General features: G+C 45.6%; 1 protein-coding gene across 1 annotated transcript in view; it reads right to left on the bottom strand.

Moving 5' to 3' along the window:
• Positions 1–3,452: 3,452 nt before the first annotated feature.
• The window catches only part of MYO16 (myosin XVI), a 151,931-nt gene continuing 130,706 nt past the window's right edge, over positions 3,453–24,677 (bottom strand). Inside the window, exons 16-19 of the mRNA XM_073795051.1 lie at positions 20,972–21,068; positions 16,074–16,320; positions 13,901–14,172; positions 3,453–5,194 (exon numbers count right to left, since the gene is read on the bottom strand). Of these exons, the coding sequence (XP_073651152.1) occupies positions 4,140–5,194; positions 13,901–14,172; positions 16,074–16,320; positions 20,972–21,068 (1,671 nt within the window). The 3' untranslated portion in view covers positions 3,453–4,139. The remainder of the gene's footprint in view (positions 5,195–13,900; positions 14,173–16,073; positions 16,321–20,971; positions 21,069–24,677) is intronic.

Here is a 24,677-nt window from a genome sequence, read left to right as displayed (position 1 = left end):
ATAATATTTTGATGTAAAAACTCAAAATACTCTTACTTGGAGTGTTTATGCAATGAAATGAAATATTTGAAATCAAGAGTAATTACCATTTGGCTTCAGTGGTTCTTATGTGTAAAAACGCCACAAGGGCCAGGTTTAACGAATATACTTATGTGTAAAACTGCTTTTTCTTCTTTAGGTAGGTTTTCATCAAATGTATTTAATGAACACCTATTATATGCGAAGAAATATTGTCTCTCTATATTTTTGGTTGTCAATATAATTTTTAACTACCTATTTATATCATATCAACTAAGGATGCACAGTATCAGAAAGTAACAAAGTAATGTTTTTTCACAGAATATTCTGCAACTCAGACTCCTCCACATTCTTCTCCAGATTTCTGAGGTGTACTGCGTTGTTGTCAAAGCCCTATCATCTGATCTTTTTCAACGGGTACAGAATAACATGCTCACTTTACTTCATGCTCTAGATAAACAACCAGCTGCCACGAAGCCATCTGGAACGATGGCGCACCCTCGTGGCCCCAAGAAGCCAATGACCCTGCCCCTGCATTTGAATGAGGTCTCATAATTTTTGAAACTAGGCAACTATAAATAATTAGCATAATAATATTAATCATATTATGGCATCAGATGAAAAACACCTTGTGAATGAATGGGATAACCAGAAAGTCACAGACAATTAAACATTTAGTCATTCTTCATTTTAAGGGCCTAGTGGGTATTCCACAATTGTTTACATCCGCGATCTGTAAAGTACATGTTTGGAATTTTTGACTTTATGAAACCGTTTTCTTCGTCCAAACTGTAGGACTCTTAGTTGTTGCACCTCAGGTGAGCAAATATGAATTTTTAAAGGCTTATCCTCTGTTTTTTTGGGGTTTTTTTTTTCCTCTGCAGTCCTGGGCAGGTAGCCAAGACAAATGCCCCTGGAGCCAGAATCACTGCATTCAAGTCAGGCTGTTTCTCTCAAAGGAGGAAGACTTTGAGAAAGTTTAATCTCTGTGCCTTAGTTTTCCCATCTGTAGAATGGGGATGCTAACAGCAGATACATTTTAGTCTTGTGAGAACTAAACAGGTTATTAAAACAATGCCTGGAGCATAGTAAGCACTGCAGCTACTTGCTGCTGATACTATCCCTCCCAGACTGCAGTCACATCTGTCACCTGCACAATCACATTTTGTCTATACCTGCACCCCGGACTCTTAGAATTTCTGTGACCTGTGTACCTCAAATTGAATATCCAAGAGTCTATAGAAAATGAACTGTTTTGAGGGACATGGTATTTATAAAATCCCACATGGATATTAAGTCTATGGAGTAGTGACATTGTAGAATTAAACAGCAAAGGACCTCCTTTTCTATACGCAACTCACCATCCTTTATATTTTAACTGGAAATACCTTTAGCAGGGTAATAAGGAGCAGTTTAATCTCTTCAAGGTCACTTTCTAAGGAAGCGAGGGGAATATTTTGAACCCTTCTGCAAATCTGCAGTGCAGTCTCCCCATATCACAACGGTCCAAGAAATGAGCTGTAATTAATTCAGGTGCATTGAGGCGGAATTAGCCGCCCACTGGATTATTCGGTAAGGAAGCTATTTCAGGTGAAGAGAAGAATATGTTGAAATATAAAAAGGGTAAAGAAGAAGATTTAAAATCTTAAAGGGGAGAAGTCCCAGGACTCCAGTAAATCACGAATACCAGCCATGCGATTCATTCAGAAGACGACGGATTACTGGCTCCAGGATCACATGGTGTAAACCCTAATAATCATATAAGCAGCTCCAGTGATTAGCTCCAGCATCAAGACTATTTTTTCTTCCAAGTCTTCTCTTTAAGCCCCTTTGACATCCTAAAAGAATAGCCTGTACGATCCCAGGAGGACACGTCCTGCACGCTGGTCAACGTGTTTCCTACATCGTGGACCCTCGGGAATCACACCGGTCTCAGCTGCACCGTTGGACTCCTGTCATCTGGGGCGAGGGGACGAGCCATCTCCTACTGCAGCTTCCTGTTATTACAGCCACTGTGCTGGGGCGGAAGCTGCCAATTCATATATTTATGAGAAAGTCGTAAGTGGCTCAAGACAATCTTTTCAAAATAAAGAGTGTTTTGTAAAAGCCCACAGTAGAAAAATAGATATTTTATAATTTTAGAGTTGCACTAACAATGTTGTACTTGAGGTTCTGATACATGTTCCCAAATACCGGTTAATGTTACCAAGGGTAAATATTAGCACATCCACGCACCCTGCCTGGAGGCCTCACTGGAATCCTCCCCTCAAGTCCTAGACTTAGGGATTTCCAAATGATGACGGCCGTCTACAAATTCATTAATTTCACTTCCTTGAATACAGTCGAGAAGAATTCATCCAATTCCCATCTATAGTGAAATTTGGTTTTAATAAACTTTTAGTTCCGAAAGCAAATAGTAATTTGTTCATTTAAGGCTTTTCTCCTAGAGTCCATTTTGTTCCTTGGAATGAAACATATGACTTGTGAAATTCAAGCCATCTCCTACTTACAAGGACAATTTCATTTACTAATGGCCGGTAATTAAGAAGAAATTGTTAGCTAAAAAAACAATTAGCTTATCTGACTGAAGAATAAATGGGGGGGGGCTTCCCTGGTGGCGCAGTGGTTGAGAGTCCGCCGGCCGATGCAGGGGACACGGGTTCGTGCCCCGGTCCGGGAAGATCCCACATGCTGCGGAGCGGTTGGGCCCGTGAGCCATGGCCGCTGAGCCTGCGCGTCCGGAGCCTGTGCTCCGCAACGGGAGAGGCCACAACAGTGAGAGGCCCGCGTACCGCAAAAAAAAAAAAAAAAAAAGAATAAATGGGGGTTAGATTATTCACTCATTTGCTAAGTGTTCTTAGTCTTGACCTACTTTTCACTTATTGATAATGTTTTCTAGATTTTCTAGAGATTTTGGACCTAATCAAATGATGAAAGCCAATATATTTATGTATTTTCTTTAGGTGAAAGAGCAGGTTAACGTGTACATAAAACGTCACATCATAAGCTTTTATTTCCAGTCCTACCACCTGACCTTAAGGAAGGTGTTTAACCTCCTGACCTTGAAGTTTCCCATCTCTGTAAAGTGGGGAGGCTAGTAGTTGCCATCTACATTCGGGTTAATGGCATCATGGTCGAGGGACCTGCTACAATTTCCTTAAAGAGAAGATGCTTTGTATTCACGTAATTCCCCTCCCAAATACAGCACATTGGAAAATATTTTGGTTCTGTATAAAAAGATGTTTTTTGGAAGATGACTACATTCTCTGTGATTATTAAGAGAATCTGTGCCCAAATGGCGCCTCTGGCTCAAAGGCAACCTCGTCTGAATGAATTAGCACATGGTGAGCTACTTACAAGAGATTAGCAACAAATTCTTAATGAGGGCTTTTTGTGTTTTTGGCTTTTTTTTTTTTTTTTTTTTTTTTTTTTTGCTTTGCTTCTGCTTTTATATGGACACAAAATAAATACTTTTTAATACAGGCAACAGCCTCTGGCTGCCGCAGCTTAGCCCTGAGCTCACTTGACTGGTCTGTCAACAGCTAACTAGTTATGAGACAGAGCTGCTCAATGAGAAGATGCAGATATAACAGAACTGAGTTAAAATTTTCCTTGGGTGGCAAAGGAACAGCACAAAAATCATTCATTCAGAACAACATAGCGCAAGTGGTACTGAGCGAGTGTAAGAGAGTAACTGAACAGGTAACCGTCCCAGATGCCGGGAGTGGAAGTGAGATGGACAGCAGGTTGGAGGACACTCGGGTTAGCCGTGAGCTGTAAACCAAAGGGGCATCTTGGCATAATGTGACAAAAGTGCCCCTTCCATGTTTCAAGTGAATATTATCAGGAAACGGAAATCAGCGGCTCAAGCCGAGTCCTGCTCTAATACTTCTCAAGTCACGAGGGTGTATTAAACCCAGTTTTAGCGCTGTGGGCTGTTGTATCGTGAACTTTTACCTACGAGACGGAAAGATTCATTCTTACCTACATGGCCATATTGGTTGCATAAGATGTTTGTTTTTAAGTTGGTACCTGCTCTGAACGACCCCGCAATGACCTCAAGCATTCCTTAAACCGTATCTGCGGCACATCGGCACACATCCGCGTCTGCAGCTACGCCTCTACCTCCGTGTGCGAAATTCACCTTCGGCTTCGCGGATCCTCCGGCCCGCCGCCGACCTCCGGAGCACGCTCCTTCCCGAGCTGAAGAGGCTGGCCAGCTCGTCCAGGGGGCTGCCCACAGGCCTGCAGTTCGGGGGGCTGTAGGCGGCCGGAGAGGGGGCGCCGGGGGCGGCCTTCCGGGGCTCGGCCCGGGCCGCCTTCCCGGGGGGGTGCGGGCTCCTGAGGCCGGGGCTGCAGGGCGCGCCCGCGGGGGCCGAGGTGGGCCTCGGGGGGCCCCGGGGCGGCTCCGCCGGCCTCCCCGCGCCGGGCTCGGCCGCGGAGGTGAAGTGCGCGGGCGGCCGGGGGGCGGCGGCGGGCGTGGGGGGACGGGAGGCTCCGTGCGGCCCGGCGAACGCGGGCCGGTCGCCGTCGCCCTCTGGGGCTTTGGGGTGCTGCGGGGACGGGGGGCCGGCGCCCTCGGGCTGCACGGGGTACCTGAGGCTGGTCTCCAGGACCGGCAGCCTCTTCACCTCCAGGGGCGTCAAGGGCGACTCGTCGGACGCCGGGGAGCAGGTGACCGGCGTCGGGGGGAACACGAGGAGGGGGGGCCGGTGCGGCAGCAGGTCGGGGAAGGGCGCGGGGATGTCGCACGCGTCCCGGCAGGGCCCGCCGGCGTCGCCGTCCTCCGAGGGGAGGGGGCTGCGGCTGTCGCGCGGCGGAGGGGGCGAGGCGGACGCCGAGACGCCCGCCCCCAGGCCGCCGCCCTCGGGGGGCGCCCAGTACTTCATCTCCTCGTACACGGCCTCCGCCGGCTCGGGGCTGCCGGCGCGGCCCAGCATCTCGATGTACACGGGCTCGGGCTCCGGGGGCGCGGGCGGCGCGGGGATCCCCGGGGCGCGCTGCGGGCCGCTCGCCCTGCGCCGCGCACCGCCGGCCCCCGCCGCCCCCGGCCTGGCGCCCGAGATCTCCTCCGAGGAGCCGCTGAGCTTGGTGTGCGGGCTCCGCGTGGGCTTCCGAGGCGGCATCTTCTTCACGGCGCTGTAGTCGTCGCTGTGCGGCCGGGGCCGGCTGAGAACTGGGCGAGGGCGGAGAAGGGGCGGCAGTGTTAGCGGGGGACCCGGCCCGAGCCTCGCGCAGCGCGCGGAGCTGCCCCGGCGCCGCGACTGGCGAGGACCCGGCCTCCATCCTCCAGGGTCCAGTTCTCCCCTCCCCCCTCCACCGCGGGGTCTGGGTCCCTCCACCCTCCAGGGTCCAGTTCTCCCCCCCCCCCCCCGCGGGGCCTGGGTCCCTCCACCCTCCAGGGTCCAGGTCGCTCCCCCGCTGCGGGGGTCCGGGTCCCTCCACCCTCCAGGGTCCAGTTCGCTCCCCGCTCCAGGGTCTGGTTCTCTTCAACCTCAGCTTCCCCATCTCCCCACCCTCCTGGGTCCGTGTCTCCCTGCACTTCACACGACTGCCAAGGCGAAAAGCCAGTTTTTGATCTCGGAGGGGGAGGACAACTGCCACCAGTCAAGGAAGAGGTAAGGTGGCCGGTAAGGAGGCCCAGGATTGCCAGCCGCCTGCAGCGGGAAGGGCTGGGATGCAGCGGGGTGGGCGCCTTCCATCTGCACTGGCACCTGCTTACGCCTGGGTTCTGAGGGCCTGATACACGTGTGGACTAAGTACTGGCTGAACTGCTCCTCATGGCTTTTAGAGAAGAGAAAATAGGAGCCTGGAGAGAACCAGCAAATTAGCGAGTTGGTGCCCTGTGGGTGTTTCCTGTAGGAAATACCTAAGCTGGATTATTTAAATGGTCTAAAACGAACACGACAGAACACCACTGAAAACAACTACATGCATGGAAAGATTATTTTCCTAAAAAAGAACGTTGTTAAAATGATGCCAAGGGCTTGTTTTACAGTTAATTAATATATCTGAATTCTGAATCCTAACACACTTAACAGGGAAATCAAGAGTGTTGTATTTCTCTAAGAACTTCAGTGGCAACTTCGTAAATTGAAAAGAAGGAAGATATTTAGAAAAACAAAAGAGCATAATATTAGCGAGAACTAATTTTTAAAGAGGCAGAAAAACTACTTAAATATGACTCAAAACATTTATTAAAGTTTAAGTTAAAAAATTCTAAAAGACTTATTTTTCTAATGTTTTTTACTGTAAATTATAGATTTTATTAAATATAATTTCTCTGGAGCCAAGATGTTAATTTTAGAAAATTACACACAGTTTTACTAAAATATCAAAACTTCTCAAATATCTTGAACTATTTTACCAATTTGGTGCTTTGCTAATCTGTAGGAATTCTTGATCTGAATAAGCACATCTAATTTTGCTGAGTTCCTGAGTTTTAAGGCAGCCAGGCTTTTCTCTCATTATGACTGCATATATGAGAGTGTCCGTCTCCACTTTCGGAGTGACAACTCCACTTTTAGGGTTAAAATTAAAGGCTTTGGAGTCAGCTGGGCTTGGATTCAAACCCCAGCATGACCACCCTTTCATGCTATCATTCATTTAGTCGTGCATTTAACCAGTATTTATTCAGAGACACATTAGTGAATATACAGTAATTGTCCCCTTCCTTCCTCTGCCCTCCTGGGTAAAGTCAGACAATAAAAAAAGTAAATAAAACAAATGAGTTAATTCCATAGCATGTTAGAACATGATACATGCTATGAGGTGGGAAACTACAGGCCATAATCGTCACAGAATTGGGTCTGTGTGTGTGTGTGTGTGTGTGTGTGTGTGTGTGTGTGTGTGTGTTTGCGTGGTAGCATCGGTGCAAATTATAATTTTAAAAGAGGTCTTGGTCACATCTCTCTGGGCTTCAGTATAGTCATGCCTAGAATGGTGATATCACTAATCATCTCAGAGGAATAAAATAATGCATGTAAAGGGCTTAGCTCAATGTATGTAAAGTGCTTCGCAAACATGAAACAAATGGGAGACATCCAGATGGGAATGGAAAAGAACAAAGTTAATTTTCTAACTCAATGGATATCTTTGAAGGCCAGTATTGTACAGGGTTCACCAAAGCAGCCAACTTTTAAGAGTAGAAAATACCCCAAATGCACAATTCTGTAATTAATGAGCATTATCGCAAAGGCCTTCGATGTACTAAAACACAGCAACGCATAAGCTTCTCCTAGAAAGTTAATGAACCAGACAAAATTTTAACATTAGTATTACAGAGTTGTTCTGAAGATCTGAATAATTTAAAGGACTTGTGGCAGCTTGCATTTTACAAAACTGGCTTCAACAATATTTTTAGTCCTTCGTGCTCTTCTAGAACCTTGAAGCTGGAAGGACCTCTGTGACCGCCCCATGAGTAGAACATGGCAAAAGCAAGGCCGCCTGCCTGCTGAGGCTGGGTCAGGGGCAGTGCAGCTTCTGGCCTGCTCTTCCTCTCTCCGGACACATCTCTTGGTGGCCCTGATCTCTATGTGAGAAGACTGCTTACTCTGAAGCACCCATGCTGTGGAGAACATGTGGAGAGGCCACACAGAGGTGAGAGAGATGCCAGAGGACCCCATCTGCTCCAGCCCTCAGCTGTCCAGGTTTCCCCAGCCCAGACACCAGAAATGTAATGAACTGAGCCTGCGGACCATCCCAGGCCCAGCCGCTGTCTGACCACAGCTGTGAGAGAGTTCGCATGAGAATAGCTTAGCTGATACCCAACTAGTAGAATGGGGAGAGAGGGAAACAGAGAGAGAGAGAGAGAGAGACAGAGAGAGGGAGGGGGAGGGAGAAGGAGAGAGACAGAGAGAGAGGATGATAAAACCTTTGTCATTTTAAGCTACTAAATTTTGGAGAGGTTTGTTAGATAGCAATGGACAACTAATACAGACATTGGTACTGGAAGTGGAATGCTGCCATAAAGCCAAAAAACCCAAACTGTAAAAGCCTGGCAGTAGCCTTGGGAAACTGGAGGAGTTTGTTGTTTTTTGTTTTTTAATATTTATCTATTTATTTACTCATTTACTTATTTTGGCTGTGCCGGGTCTTAGTTGAGGCAGGCGGGATCTTCGTCGTGGCATGTTTAGTTGTAGCAGGCGGACTTCTTAGTTGCGGCATGTTGGGATCCAGTTCCACGACCAGGGATCGAACCCGGGCTCCCTGCATTGGGAGCGTGGAGTCTTAGCCACTGCACCACCAGGGAAGGAGGAGAGGTCTTGAAGAGACTGTTAGCAGAAGCGTGACGCCCAGGAAAGCTCCTGGTGATGTTTAAAGGAAAGTAAGAAATATGCTGGACGCCGAGGGAAACATAACCCTTTTTATACCTTTGTGGAAAGTTTAGCAACACTGTCACCTGCGGTACTGCGGAAACCAGACAACACACTTAAGGCACTGGATGATCTAGGGAGGGAGATCTTTAGACCAAGTGTACAAGCAGCCTCCTGGATTCTTCTACTTTCCTGCAGGAAAATGAGGGTAAAGAGATAAGCTACAGAAAGAACAAACGATTATCTATAAAGGAGCCTGGGCTTTCTGAGTTTGAAAATAAAATAGTTTCTCACTGGGCCATCAGGATAGTAAATAACTCCGAAGTTAAGAAATGACTTGTAAGCAGAGATTGAATCTGGGGCATTTTCAGGAAAACAGGATCTAACGCTGAAGCCGAGGTCATGACTATGAACCCCTTTATTAAGACCTCAGAAAGATGTCAGGTGGTGCTTCACTGGACCTTTTCAAAGAAACAAAACCACAGGACTTCTAAGGATATCAAGAGTACTGCCCCACAGAAATCTTGCAGAAAAGAAAAAGTCAAGAGGAGATTATCTCAAGGAGATTTGTGGATGTGGCTTTTGACTAAAGGGGTAGATTATAAATTGATTCACAGGAAACTCGCAAAGCTTTTAAAGGAACTGTATCGGCTGCGTTGAAAGAGGTACGATCAATACAAAATAAAGAGGCTCTGGTGCTTCAAAAGTTTATGAGCAGGAATCAGGCTGAGAAAACGACCGGCCCCAAACGTGTCACCTCTTGTGGACGAGGAAATAACATCCAAAGGTGAGCCCAGATTCTGTAGCACGGACCTAATGGCCATGGAAAATAATTTCCGGGCACCAGGACTAAATCCTAACCCAGGCACAAGCAACATGTTAGTTGTGTGGAGAATAGGCAGCTTGCCTTCGATAGTTAGGGACAGTCCTGGAGGAGCTGCCCACCTAAGGAGCCTTACCTGAGCAGCCAGGATACCTGGACCTGACTTAGATGATGGGATTTGGGGCTTGGACCTGAGCCCGATGTGATGATGGGATAAGGCTCTGGGGAGCATGGGAGAGGGATGAGTGCCTCTTGCATGTGGGAGGGATGTGAATTGTTTGATCCAGAGGATGGATTAAGGCAGCCTGTATTTTCCAAAAATTGGCCACAGTAGTTTTCCCAGTCTTATCAAGAGTTAGAGTCTATTTCACCTTCCTCAACCTGGATGCGCCTCTGAGACTGTCTGGTGGCAGTGGCGGAAGTGACGCTGTGTGGCTTCCAAGGCTGCTCGTCAAAGGTAAGAGAGCGACCGCCCGGCGTTCTCTTTCCTGGAGCAGGCGCCGGGGACACACTGATTGTCCACGTAAGAAGTCCAGCTACCCTGAAGCTGCCAGGCTGCACAAACTGGGTGGAGAGACCACCCAGACACAGAGTTGGCCAAGCAGTCCCAGTCCTTAGACATCTATGGGCACCAGGCATGCAAGTGACCAGCTTACAGGCGATTCCAGCCACCACATGCAGCTTCATGGAGGGCCTTGAGGGACAGCCACTCAGATGAGCCCAGTTGACACCCAGAACCTGAGACAGTAATAAAATAATCGCATTTTATTTAAATATCCAAGTTTGGGAGGAGTTGGTAAGCAACCATAGATAGCTGATATGATATTCCCTCAAGGTTTGCTTTAGATGCAGAGAAAAGCTTTTTTGAATTAACGATGATAAATAAAAGTAGCATGGGTTATCGGGAGGCAGTTGAGAGACTGGCCTCTGGAAGCTGACTGCTTGGGTGTGTAGCATGGGACAGGATACACCACTGTTGCCCTGACTCAACATCCACATCTACAGAGGGGTCACAGTGACAGTCTCACCCCATCAGGTAGTTCTAAATATTGAAGATACTTAGAATAGTGCTTGTCACATGACAAACAATTGTAAGTGTCAGCTGTTACCATCAACATCATATTTTTACTACAGAACCAGAAATTAGTCATGAGTCAGAGAACAGGGTTCTGTAGGGCGTGGTCTGCAGTTCATCACTATCAGATCACCTGGGGTGCTTTACTGAGGATGTAAAGAGCACAGTTCCTGTCCTTGTCTGTAACTACCAAATTAGAATATCTGGGCCGGGAACTGGAAAGCTTCATTCTTCATAAAGTGAAATTAGAATACCACAGTTAGAGAATTAAGAGTCTAATTTGGTTTTATGGTTATTCCTTTGCGTGTGTGTGTGTGTGTGTGTGTGTGTCCACACAAGTCCTTGCTAAATGTTCATTTGCAAATAAGGATTTAAGGGCTGTTAAGAGTGAATTTATATTAAGAGTTTTCTTAACCATTTTTTTAGTCCTTGAATTTACGGATAAAAGTGAGATGGGATCAGGGAGACATTTCATGGTTACAGATCACCTTCAGGGCAAGTCTTAGTGTCCTAACAGTAACTTAAGGGATAAATCCCACATTCTCAAGCCCTCTCATTTTTTCTTAAACTTGACTCTTATCTGAGTTACTGTGCAGTGATCTAGGGACTTGTGTCATTTTTAGATTCTGTTAGGAGGTAAACATTTTCTTGCACAAAATAGTTTCCCTTTGAGTTTTTGGCTAAGGCACGTCGGTGACTTTGCCTCAAGACACAAGTTACTTGGCCCCATTCTCACTGAGAATAAGATGCCTACATGTTAAATCTATGAGAAGAAAGAAATGAGAAGATCGTTCATGGAGAAAATACCTGTATCTGTGTGTGTTGTTATCCTCTGTTTTCCAACTCTTCCAGTGTGATTTTGCCCAGTTTCAGAGCAAACTGTGTGCCCTTCTCAGGACCTAAGACATGAAGGATGCCTAGATAAAGCCAGTTCCCTGGCTGGTGGGCCTGTTGCATACTTGAGTGAGGTCAGCATCGATTTGCAACCAGCTTACAAACTGGACAAGAAGGGCTTCTACTGAGCTGCGATAGATTACAACCTTGCTAGGTCATTTCTCTGAGGGAGGAGTCTGTTACCTTTGCTCTCGGCCCATCTTTCCCCACTGACTGCCCTCCACGTGTGTAAGGCCTCTTAAATGTCCTTCTCGACCCCTTCCACAGGTCCCAGTGAGGGTTAGCCCCTCCTGCTCTGTGCTCTTTGGTGCCCTTGCTGTTACTCTGCCTCTCTCATAATTTGTTTGCCCATTTTCCTAGCCCACTGGTCTCTAAGGCCCTGGGGGAGTGGAATACACTGAATTAACATGTGTTGAATGGACAAATGAGCCATAAGTTGTGAAACATAATTATGTTCTCCTGTTATGCCCCGTCACACATTCTCAGGGCAGCGTTCACGGAGGACCTAATTTTCATCAGATTTCAGGTAAGAGAAAAAAATATTATAAAGGGGATTCTGTTAAAAATAATGCTGACAAAGTCTGACAAATCTCAAGGGTACATGTTGAAACTTGCCAAATTGTGCTCATTTCGATTTACTGATAAGAAGCTAGTTCCGCTTTCACGAAAGCAGCACAAAGAAATATTTTTCTATTCTATTGATTTATTTGTTCAATAAGTATTTACTGAGTGCTTACTGGGTGTCAAGTGCTATTCTAGAATAAATTTATAAACAAGACAATAAAAAAGGGAATGACATGTAACGCTATTTCCAAATGAAGCCACACAGCTGAACCATTCTCGTGTCTATACATATAAACTGTGTTTTGTTACAAAGGGAAGCTGTACGGCAATTCTAAGAAATACGGATTCCTCGGGTGTTATTTCTAAGGAGCGGGTGGCTGGAGTCTGAGGGAGGCTGGGTATGCATCTCACATCACCAGGCGTAAGTGGTGGCGCCTAGAGCTGCCCCCCAAAACCTGTCCTGTGCTATTTCACCATCCAGGGGTCCCTGTGTTGGGGAGAAAGCCGTCACATTGGGTTTAGATACTCAGTTCTTCAGCAAAGCCCTCAGCTGGGAGCTTCCCTGCAAAGAAGAGAAGTCGCGGCTCTGTTCTTCCTTTCCTAGTCTCTGTTTGCAAAAAGCAACCCCGAACTTTTAAAAATCACACTTTCAAACAGTTGGCTCTCGCTTGTTAATAGTTTGCAAACGAGTGTTAAAATTTACTGGCCCATAAAATTGCTTCCAGCTTTTCAGGCACAAAGGTAGAGAAGAAAAACGAGCCCTCTGGCCGGCCTCTCTTCACTATGACCGTATATACTGGATGAAAACCTCTAGGAAAGGCACGTGTTAATAAGAACAGGACTGGGCATAAAAGGTGTTGACTCGGGGCTTCCCTGGTGGCGCAGTGGTTGAGAGTCTGCCTGCCGATGCAGGGGACACGGGTTCGTGCCCTGGTCCGGGAAGATCCCACATGCCGCGGAGCGGCTGGGCCCGTGAGCCATGGCCGCTGAGCCTGCGCGTCCGGAGCCTGTGCTCCGCAACGGGAGAGGCCACAGCAGTGAGAGGCCCCGCCAAAAAAAAAAAAAAAAAAAACAGTTGTTAAACTATTCCGTGTATTTATTTGTTTATTGTGTTTACCATCTGTCTTCCCCACTAGAATGCCAACCCCATGGGGGAAGATAACTTTGTTTTATTTATTGTGTACCTTCCTGGGCCTAGAATAGGACCTCATACTCATGGGTGATAAGTAAAATCTGTGAAGTTAGTAAATGTTCTGCAAAGAAGGACTTCCTCTGCTTTTCACAATTCTAAAAATTAAAAATTAAGCAATAATATCACATGAACTAATCTATGAGAGAATTAATTGAGAATAAACTGTGGTTTTGCATAAATACGTCTAGACCACCGATGCAGAGACCTTTGTTGTCTAGTCCCCAAAGTTTCACTCACTGAATTTTGCTGAGTCATGATTCTCCTCTGCATGAATCGTTTCACTTTACTGTGTGGTGATAAAGCAGGCTTAATTTTTAATTAAGTTGTGATACCAGGGAAGCCAGATGAATCTTTTTAGCTTTTTAATTCACAAAAGTTTACGTGGACGAGCGACCGACTCTCTGAATTGTTCTGGTTTGAGGCTCCTCATTCAATGTGGAAGTCGGGAGAGGAGTTAAGGAAATGATATATAAGTAGCTTTTCCCTAAGAGGCTTAGAGATTAGAATTAATATTATTTATGTTTAATGATTAAAGGGCCCCTGGTGGGCTTCCCTGGTGGCACAGTGGTTAAGAATCTGCCTGCCAACGCAGGGGACACAGGTTCGAGCCCTGGTCCAGGAAGATCCCACATGCCACGGAGCAGCTAAGCCCGTGCGCCACAACTACTAAGCCTGCGCCCTAGAGCCCGCAAGCCACAACTACTGAGCCCGCGCGCCTAGAGCCCGTGCTCCGCAACAAGAGAAGCCACCGCAATGAGAAGCCCGTGCACCGCAATGAAGAGTAGCCCCCGCTCGCCGCAACTAGAGAAAGCCCGCGTGCAGCAACGAAGACCCAACGCAGCCAAAAATCAATAAATAAAAATTTAAAAAGAAAGCGGGGGGGGCCCTGGCAAGCCAACAACGGATTTAATTCTACTAAAAATACATTAGGGCAAAGTACTGCCGCGGCGCACTCAAAGACCGGAAATCAAGCATCAGTAACCCAACGGGGGTCGGGGTCCCCCTTCCCCGAGGCTAACCTTCATTGGAGGAGTCCTTGGTGACAGCCCACAGGCAGGCGCTCACGGCCTCATAGGAGGCGCTCAGCCGCGTGGTGGGGTCCCTCTTTGGCTTGGGCGGAGGCTGTTTCCGTGGTGATGGGAGGCCGCTGCTGTCATCCAGGCTGAGCACCGAGTGCAGAGAAGGAGACGGGGTGGATGGGCCAGCCTGGGACTGGACCAGGCTGTCTACCGCCATGGGCACTGGGACGAAGCTGCAGTGGAGGCGCCTGGGTCCACCCTTGTCTTCAGCTCTGGGTGTGCGTGGGGAAACAAACACAAACAGCCCCGCCAGAGAGACCCAGATGCATTATTCAGATGGGAACAATGAACCGGCTCAAGCAGACGTAATCACAGCTTTTTGGTAAACAGCCTTCCCGCCGAGGCTGGAGGATGCGTGCAGCGCTCTGGTATCCAGCGCATCCAGAGGAAGCCACTTCATCCTTCCAGCCCTTGCTTCGTGATAAATAAACACGTTCGAGACTCTTCATTATTACTTTAGAAAAAAATCTCACCGGAACCCAAGATGTCGTAAGGAATGCCACATTTGCTATCAGGCATTCGCTGAGTGAAGTTTTCACACCCTGATTATTAAGCAAATCAAAAAGCCAGGATTTCAATCTGAATGATAATTTCTGGGAAATCCATCTTAATAGAGAGTTACTGATGCATCAGATGCTGGGAGTTATCTCTGTTTGCCCTTGCAAAAGAGCAGATGCTTTACTTAAAACGATCAAAGATTTTCATTTTCCCTGTCTCTCTCTCTCTCTCTCTCTCCCTTGCCATTTAAATTCCATCCGCAATTATTTAATTATGTGCAGAATTGTTATTTTTCTTCTGTTATTCCATCTGGTTGCCCAATGCCAAGTGAACTGCTGGTTTTCAATAAATAAATAGACAAATACTTCTTCACTTAATTTTATATCAGGCAAATGAATACATAATGAAACGGAGAAATTGGGGTGGCTGTTTAGCTCCAGCAGAGAAAATAATAAATATTATTCTGGAAGTCCTATAAAATTAATAGTTATCTGGTTAAAAACAATTCCTTCTGGCTTCACATGTCAATGGAATCATGTGCCAGGGAGATGCCAATGCATTCATTTCGCCAGGAGTCTCCGAGCATTTGTTTCTATAATTATATCTTGTGAGGCAGAACACCAACAGAGCTGGGACCTACTGCCAGGCAGAGCCAGACGCCCATATAGGAAATGAACTAGCTGAAGACGAAAGCGTGGCGCTCGGTGGATAATTTGTTTTCCCTGTAATGTTTAATTACAGTTTTCCGTACAAAGGGAATTTTTTCAGTATTTAATCACTGAGATATTTGAGGCTAATTAGGGAGAGACACACCACCACTTCCACTTTAATAAAAAATCATTCGACATCACAGTCAAGGCAAAGGGGGGTCACTTTCAGGGAGAAACAACTAGACATTACTAAGTTCCTATGGAAAAACAAACATCTCCCTGACAGCAAATTAGGATGGAAAGACCCAGGGAGGATTGTAAATCACGGGTGTCCTCGTCTGTCACAGAGAGACAAGAGTGGAAAAGTGGAGAAGGACTTAGTTTTCTTCACATGTCTATTTCAAGCTCAGCGTCCAACGTGAACTTTAAATTAAAAATCTTTCCCCAGAGCTTTCCTTTTTGGCAAAGAAGATGTGACAGTTTCCTAAGGGAAATATAATACAGGCAACCATTCATTGATTTCACTGCTCTTGTGTTTTTAGAGTGTCTTCTCCATTTGGGGGGTCAGGTTTTCAGAAGTTTCTAGGAGTCAGCCTTATTTATATACGTGACACTTGCATAAAGATGTCGAGAACCAAGCTATGTGTCTTTGCTAAGACGTAAAGATTAGATGCCTTAAAACTTTGTGCTTGAGATGGTCAGTGATGCAAGCACGGTAGGAGAAGCAATTATTTCATGGGACCTAAACTAACACGTAGAGCATCTATTTTGTGGAAGGAAAGCCCGGGAAAAGCATCTTTTCAGGTGTCAGGAGGTTTCATGTAACACACTGCGCATGCATACGTGCTTGTTCCTCTCCCTACGGTCATAAGTGATTGAACTTGGCGTTAAGGGCTATCGGCATTTTCTTGACGCCCCAGGATCAATCGCGTAGGTCACCGAAGTTGCACACTATCTGCCTTTACCTTTTGGTTCCTTCCTCTTGCTTGTTCCTGGCCTCCAACTTCTCTTTGTGGAAAGTAGCGTTCATTACATTCCGGAGCCGGTCATTCTCACGGGCGATGTCCGAGGCGTTCTGCACGACCAGGGCATCATAGGTCTTAAGCCCCAGGTCCTCTGTAATCTGCAGGAAGCTGTTGATGGATGTGACCTCTTGCTGCCTAATGCTCCTTTTCTGATGCAAGTGCTGACGTGCTAAAAATCCTCTGATAACTTCAGTAAAAGAACAAAGTGATGGGTCAACGAGAGGAGCAAAAGCAAAAAACCCAGATGTACATCAACAAGTCCAAATACATTACGTTGGAGCAGCTCTAAAATAAAATATATTTAACCCAGTCTAGGACTTTACTAAAACATTCTAACCTTATATTAAAAAAGATATCTACATTCAGTAATGCTAACAGTGGAGGCAAAAATCCTCACCCTGAATGAGATCGTGCAGGTAATAGTCTAATAAAGCTTCCCTCCTTCTTGTGGTAACACAGGCTGAACACTGATGGAAAGAACTAAGTCCAAACCCCAGAGAATTCTGGGTGTGGCTCTCATCAGACTGTTTTGGGGATGCACCAATCACATTATTTTATATCAGATTATAACAGAAACGTCTGAGGCTCACGGATGTAGTCTTTGAAAACCATGCACATATTGCGAACAGGATTGTGACTTAACTCCTAGAAAAACTAACACTGCATTTAAGGCTCTGGAAAGAGACTGTGTAGAAATATGGGTCATCCTTCTGCTTTCTGGGGAAGCAGGGCTAGAAAAACGTGTAAGAATTGGGGGAAACAGGTGGATGAACACACTTTGAAATCACTTATGTGTCAGTAACAAATGTAAGACTTGAAAATAAAAGTCACGCCCACCGTGTAAAGGCACTGCCACGTGCTAGGCGCTCCAACCCATCTTTCAGTGCCCAAACTCGATGGCCATTAATGTACCAGTATCTCCATCTTGTACCCCAAGAAAGAGAAGCTCAGTGAGGCTGAGAAGATTCCTCTAGGTAAACACAACCAAAGAACGGTAGAGCGGGGATTCAAATCTCTGCCCTTATGAGGCCAGACTCTACCTTGCAGCCACGTGGATGCAATCTGTAGCTCTCCAGAGAGCAGGTCACAACAGGGAAGGTGCAGGGAAGCACATCTGGGATCAATATGAAGATGGCGTTTTAACAATGAGCATAGGTTGTAAACAGATCAGGCATCTCATGGGAGAGAGTCAGCTCCCAGTACCCAGGCAAGTTCAAGAAACAGGATGGCCCCCGCTCAGGGGTGTTCTGACAGATGAGTGGGAGCAATGCTGATCTGATGCTAGGATGCGTCCCTTCTCATTCTAAGTTTCTGTGATTAGAAGCAGTTGTTCGGATCATAGGAAGAGCTATAATTGTAGGGAAAACCAATGTGGGTAACAAAGACACTTTCTTCTCCTCCTATAAAATATTAGGTGCTTTAAAATATTCCCGGCTACAGGAGAATAAATATGTGGGTGTCTATATATGTCTAGGATATTCACTTAGATGCCTTTACTCGATTAGAAGATGGAAGGGCGAACGCAACTTTCCACAAGTATGGCTTCAGAGGCAAATAATATGCAGACGTCTAAAATGCTCAAGACTTTTTCTCAGATGGCAGTACTAAGTCTTTAGTTACTTTGGAATGCAGTGTATTAAGATAACTGTAAAAACAGTCATGCTGAACTAATCTAAAAGAGAAAAAAATTAAACAGCTCAAGGTACAATCAGACTCCCAGGAATCAAAAATGCGGAATAAAATGTAGAAATTTCAGCCACGTGACAGGCACAGTGAGAGAGAGAGGCAGAAGGCCTGCTCTCTGTTCATTCGCTCATTCCTGTTACATTAAACAGAATCTAGACATTGACAATGGGAGGGTATATTTAAGATGTGTAATCTCTTGGAATAAAGGGAAGATTAATGTGGACAGGCCAGACTGCTGACCTCCAACTACAGCAGGACTGTTCATTGGATCCACGTAGACCTGGGAATCCACTGTCCTGTGTCCAGACCCTGTTTTCTCACACTTTGCACTAGCAATCTTTGAAAATTAAAAGAAAAAAATTTATACTAGTTGCTAAAACATGGTACCTTTACTAAGAGACAATTCATACAAATAAATTTGGCACAAATAGATAATTAATACTTGTCTCTTTCTGACAATTTCATGCAGGATAAAATGAAGGTATATAGTCAGAGGAAACTTCTGTTGGGAATAATTTGAAATTGAAATGATTAAATTTAAGACTGAGGTGTAACTACAGCTCTCTGCCACCCAATATTTACAAAGAAAAAATGAGAACCCTTAAAAAACTGGAAAGGACTCCAGATGATATAAATGCTGAATGAATTTCAAACTAGCAAAAAGGACTGAAGCAATGGTTCTAAGAGATGTAAAAATAAAAATCAATAACTAATACTTTGCATTTAAGAGCCTATAATCTAAAAAAATGCTTTAACAGCCATTATTTCATTTATGCAATAGGAAATTGTGGTTTGTATCCATTTATTAAAAACCATTCTCAATTTTTATCATTAGGGGTGAAGAAAGAACTACAGTTCTGCTAATTTCTTCTGTTTCAGGTCCATAGGGCACAGCGACTTAACATTTGTAACCAACCAGAGGAGACATTACTAGCGGGCACCCCTGATGGAAGACAGAGTACGCCGCCTTCTAATTACATGTAGGAAAATTTCCAGGAGAAAGTGATACCCGCTCCATGTATGTATAAACGCGGTATTAAATGGAATTCTCGGTTGGTTCCACAGCCCGGGGGGTAGAGCACTGGTCTTGTAAAGGAGACTCTCCCCATCCCACTTTCAGCCTGAGGCTACAAATGCAGATTCTGATTCAGGAGTTCTGGGGCAGGGCCTGAGACTCTGCATTTCCAACCAGCTCCCAGGGCATGCCTGGACTGACCACACAGAAAGGAATTGCAAAGGCGACAGAGTCAAAAGGAGACTTGGGAGCCCAGCCCTTCCCTACACTGATGAGGACAGAGATGGCAAATGACCCTATAACCCAAATTACCCTATTACCCTATAACCCTATATAGGTATAACCTATACCCTATAACCCAGAGAGAAGCGAGGATTGCATAGGGCCTCCCTCACCCGGGGCTCCCTCCACCGCCCCTGAACACCAGGCTGGTGAAAGTGGCCTCAGGGAACCAGCCAGAGACCCTGCCACATGGTCTGGAGTTTGGAGGACACGGTGGCCTGGGAGGCCGACGCTGCCAGGGGCTGAATGCAGGGCGGCTCTGCGGGGAGAGGCTCACTTGTCAGGGTCCCCAACTGTGCTTCTAGGACACCAGACCTTGTTTATCGAGACAGAGACGCCTGCCAGGAGTCATTTAAAGAGACTTCCTCTTGGAGAGCACCCAGGCCCACAGGCAGTGTCAACGGGGAGTTCCAAGTGGCACCCAAAGGAGAGATTTTGCGGTTCCCAGGTGGGTAGCACAGGTGAGGGCTGAAAGGCGCCCACATATGCAGAGAGCCTGTTAACCCCTGCCTGCCTGCTGGCCAGAGAAACCCCAGGCCAGGTCACATGGGTGTGGGTCGGACTGAGGGGCGGCCCTGTCCCCTTAGCTGTTCCCTCCTCCCCGGAGGGCACCTAAGTAAGGGTGGGAGCCTAGAGGGACGATTTAACTTGGAATGAGATTCTGACTTTTGACCTTCCCGTGGACTGGACTTGCTAAATTCTGAACCGAGTCTGTCTGAGGGACCAGCATATAGCAGGACATTTTATCATCAGAAAATGATGGGACCCATCAGAGGTTTCAGCCAGGGGTGTGCCTGAAGGAATCCCCCAGGGGCTCGCATAGACAGAGGCTTGAACAGGGTGAGGCAGTTTTCCGTGTTCTCTGAGATGCACTTGTTTTTAATAGTTTCAGATAGATTAGAGAGCTAAGCTCATCACGGTTGCTTCCACCAAAAGTTAGCCTGTAGATTAATTTCTCCCCTTTTTACCTTTCTTTAGAGATATATAATACAATTAAACTATTAAGCAAATTAAAAATCTATTAAGTATGTATGTTTTATGTGAGGCATAGTTACGATTTTTAAAATGTACCTATTTTTGGCGGTCACTTGGGTTTTGATAGAAAAAAAAAATCTAAATGGACTCTCAAAGTTAACATGAAATAGATGCTATCTGCTCTCAAAGTTAACAGTCCAAATATTATTATCCCTTCACAAAGGAAAAATAGTCAAGCATTTATCCAAGGCATACATGGAATTACTTAAATTACAAGGCATACATAAATCCAAGGCATACATTGGCTAATGGGCTGTGGCAGTCCTCCAAACTCTAGCATACCAAGGGGCGCTGACTGGCGTGGCCTAGGAGTCTGGCTCCAGAGCTGCGCCCGACTGTCACATGGGTTGTGTTTTCTTCCCCACTGTGGGTTCAAAGGCACACTCTTCTTGTCCTGTGCTTCTTGGAGGGTCAGCAAGCATGAATATTTTACAGGTGAGGAATGCATAAAATACAAGGTACGTATAGCCCCTCTTCCAAACTATGACTTAGGTGAAAATGTGATGCAGAATTACAGATAGAATGATCATGAAATAAAGCACGAGCTGTGGCCGCACACTCTGATCTAGAGACAAGTAAATAGCCAACTTAGCTACAGTGCTTCTGAAACTCCTGAAACCTATTTATTTGCCTGAAGGTAGCGCCATGGGATGGATGGACATAGGGCCATGGCAGGGTCCACTCTAATATTTAGGTTAACCTAAATGTTAGGTTTCCCTAACATTTAAACTTGGGGGTTCACTAAATGATTTTGTATTTTCCGACTCATCAAAGTTCAGAAATGTCACTGAACTGTTACTGTGACGTGTGTAACTGTTACCTTTTTGGCAGGTGATAATTTTTCTCTGCAGCTGTAGGCACAAATCGTTTAGCTGGTTGGCATGCCAGTATTTCAGAAATACTTTTCGAACACCGATCTAAAAGGCAAACAGCAGGGAAACATTTAACAGCGTGAAGATGCCAAAATAACAATGGGAAAATAATCAGGCAAGAGGTTTTTCCAGAAAAGGATTCGAAGGAGCAAAGCTCACAAAAGTTATCCCAGTGCATCTGCCGTATTCTTGTAACACTTCTACATTTTGTGAGAATCCCCAAGCTTTTGTTCTAATAAGTATGTTTGCTGTGTGTATACATTGTCACTAATGTTTGCAAATACCCATACACCACAGCTGTCGTGGTTGCCCCCTGCAGCACAAAGGGAAAACACGGGCCTTGACTCTTCATTGGAAGATACAACCTTTCCCATGAATGAATTCCCAAATCCCAGAGCTAAACCCTTATCTTTATTTTATGATCCTTTTCTTTCCGCAACTCAAAGCAGGGAGGTTGCGTCTGTGAAAAGGAAAAGTGAACAAACAAAAAGACCAAAAACAGAAACAACTTAAACGTGATGCACAAAACTGTTTCATTTCAATGATTTTTCTTCTACTACACCATATGTTATTATAAATCAAATGTTTATACAACTGCAGTGATAGAACCGCAGCACAAAAGTAAAAAGTCTTCACGTCGTCATCTCTGAGCAATAATCTTCTAGACGCCTGCCTAAACAGTAGCTATACAATGAACATTCGTGTCTAGAATTTTAAAAAAGGAATTTCAGCATGTTACCGAATCAGTTTCTAGTAAAAGCCCTGGTGGTGTGCAAGCCAGTCCAAATGTTCCACTATTGATGAGAAGCACTGTCAGAGAAAGTTCTGAAAAACACATAACAATAAGCCATATCCACACGTCTTCAAAATAATTTTCTGGTGTGTTGTGCTTATTTTCTAAGAATTCACAGGGCTGTGGTAGGTGTGAGGAATGCCCTTCACAATGGAAACGCTCACAGTGGAAATGCTCAGACGTCAATAACTGCAGAAGAGCCTGGGAAATACTAACATGAAGAGCTGTGGACACACAGAGGTGACGTCCTGTTAGATACAGAAAAAATACAGCTCAGGCAAACCTTGTGATACGTTCATAGTCGTCTTCTTAGCACTTGAGACAAACACCGTGAAGATGAGAGACCAACACGTGTGCTCCCAAGCATGGGCTGCGGACACTAAAATGCTGACACCACCACTTACCCCCGCAGCCTGTGTCAGATGTCAAAGGGGCACCCGAAGCTGGTACGTTTATACACACCATTAGGTACCAGAAAGGCTGACAGGTCAGACTTGCCATTAGAGCGCTTGGCCAGAGGTAGCTTATGAAGCTTTTCACATGGAAACGGAGTTTACTCCGAACATCTTTTGTCACTTCCCATCTTATGTAGCTCTCCCCTTAGCCAAGATTTGTCGTCTTAATGAAGCACGCGGTTTTGCAAGAGATTGAGACTCAAATCTTGCATTATGGCAGTCGGGCTAGCCACTTGGATGGACAGGACAAGCCCTCAACCGCTCTCCTGTTTCAGAGGCCCCTGGTTGACTAGATGTCCTTCTTCATTTAGTTTTCTTTAAATTGGTTGAGATTCGAGGCGGGTACTTGAATGGGTGGCCACAGAGAATTGTCACTTTTTCCCCCCATTGTAGTGCCATTCTCTCTCCCTAGTGATTTTCCATAATTCATAGAGTTTTTTTTTTTTCTTCCCAACTGCTGAATGATTTTGGCAGTCAACAGGAAGAACAGTTGGTACTGTCTGTGAGCACCACAGAGCAAATCTGTGAGGCAGGCTTTGGGAAGGAGGGAGCGTGTCATCTTTCTGTTCATTGTCGACTGTGGTATGTAACTCGCTGCAGGAAACTCAATCCCCGAAGCAAAATTCACGCAAACTTGGGTTCCGAAATGAAACTCCCAGAGAGTTAGAGGCAGCGATACTACAGAACGGGTAGAAGCAGTAATGACCACTCTGGGAGAACTAACATATGAAGGGAGCGCACCATGGGGACAAGACCTCCGGATGGTGGTGGAAGAGCTGGATTCTAGTTCTACTCCCTTCATTCAGTGGAGACCCCGGGCAGGAAGACAGCTGCATGGGATGACTAAGATCTCTTCTAGCGACTTTTTTTTTTTTTTGGTCTTGGATTGGATTTTGGTTTATTTTTACTCCTTACCCTGTTCTTTTTTTTTTTTTAATCAACTTATTTTATTTTATTTTTAAAATTTTTATTGGAGTACGGTTGCTTTACAATGTTGTGTTAGTTTCTACTGTACAGCAAAGTGAATCAGCTATACGTATCCATATATCCCCTCTTTTTTGGTTTTCCTTCCCATTTAGGTCACCAAAGAGCAGTCAGTAGAGTTCCCTGTGCTCTACAGTAGGTTCTCATTAGTTATCTATTTTCTACAGAGTATCAATAGTGTATATGTATCAATCCCCATCTCCCAATTCATCCCACCAACAACCCTTTTCCCCTTGGTATGCATACATTTGTTCTCTACGTCTGTGTCTCTATTTCTGCTTTGCAAATAAGATCATCTAGTGACATTTCTAACAGCCGTTCCAAAAATCAAAGTAGGTTTATCTTGAGAATTGTGCTAGATTTGGGGATATAAAAATTTTCCAGGGATGATGGGAAAAGATGAATGTGGGACAGAGAAACTAGGCAAGGAACAGAAGACGACAAACCATCTCGAGGTGCAGCCCTGTGCAGTGTGATGAGGGAAGGGGCTACACAGGTAACCGGTGGCCACATAGTGAAGAACAGACATTTTCCTGTGAACACTGGGTATACACTAAAAGATTTAAAGAGGATCCCGTCTAACTTTTATGAAAATAATTTTGGAAACTGTATTCAAAATTTATAAAGTTCCTGCTTAAAACTGGCCGGAGAAATGGGTTGCTGGGCTGGGCTCTGAGCAGGACAGTATAATGAAATCAATTATTTGGGTTTGGAAGATTCTACAACTGTTGCTTGTCTGTTGGCCAACTTCTATTTACCTTTTACCCCACCTCCAGGAGTGGATTTTTTTTTTTTTTTTTTTTTTTGCGGTACGCAGGCCTCTCACTGTTGTGGCCTCTGCCGTTGTGGAGCACAGTCTCCAGACGCGCAGGCTCAGCGGCCATGGCTCACGGGCCCAGCCGCTCCACGGCATGTGGGATCTTCCCGGACCAAGGCACGAACCCGTGTCCCCTGCATCGGCAGGCGGACTCTCAACCACTGCACCACCAGGGAAGCCCCCAGGAGTGGATTTTTGATATCCTTTTCTCCACGTCCAGTAGGGCTGGGGTGACCTTCATTTGTGTTCCCACAGCACGCTATGAATGACTGTTCCACTTACTGTCCTGCATTAGGTATCTGCCATTGCACATGTAGATTTAAATCTCCTGAAGAATATGAATTCTTGCACTTCACAAGTGGTGGGGTTGTGGGGAAGGTGGATTCAGATTAGAAACAGAAGACAAGGAATTCTGAGGTCTTAGGATAAGATGAGTCACCGAGACAGATGATAATGTCCTCAAGGATGAAAAGAAGGTATGATGGACGATGAACACGTAAGCCAGGCCCAGAAGTCATTCATCAGGCTGGAAATAAGTCCTGGAACTCAGTAGGTGATAGGATAAACCATGGAGGGAATAAAAGAAAAAAAGCATAAGCTAGAAC

Source organism: Tursiops truncatus, chromosome 18 (assembly GCF_011762595.2).
Source record: "Tursiops truncatus isolate mTurTru1 chromosome 18, mTurTru1.mat.Y, whole genome shotgun sequence".
NCBI lineage: Eukaryota > Metazoa > Chordata > Mammalia > Artiodactyla > Delphinidae > Tursiops > Tursiops truncatus.
The sequence above is the reverse complement of the archived record's forward strand: the minus strand, read 5'-3'. Positions and strand labels throughout refer to the sequence as shown.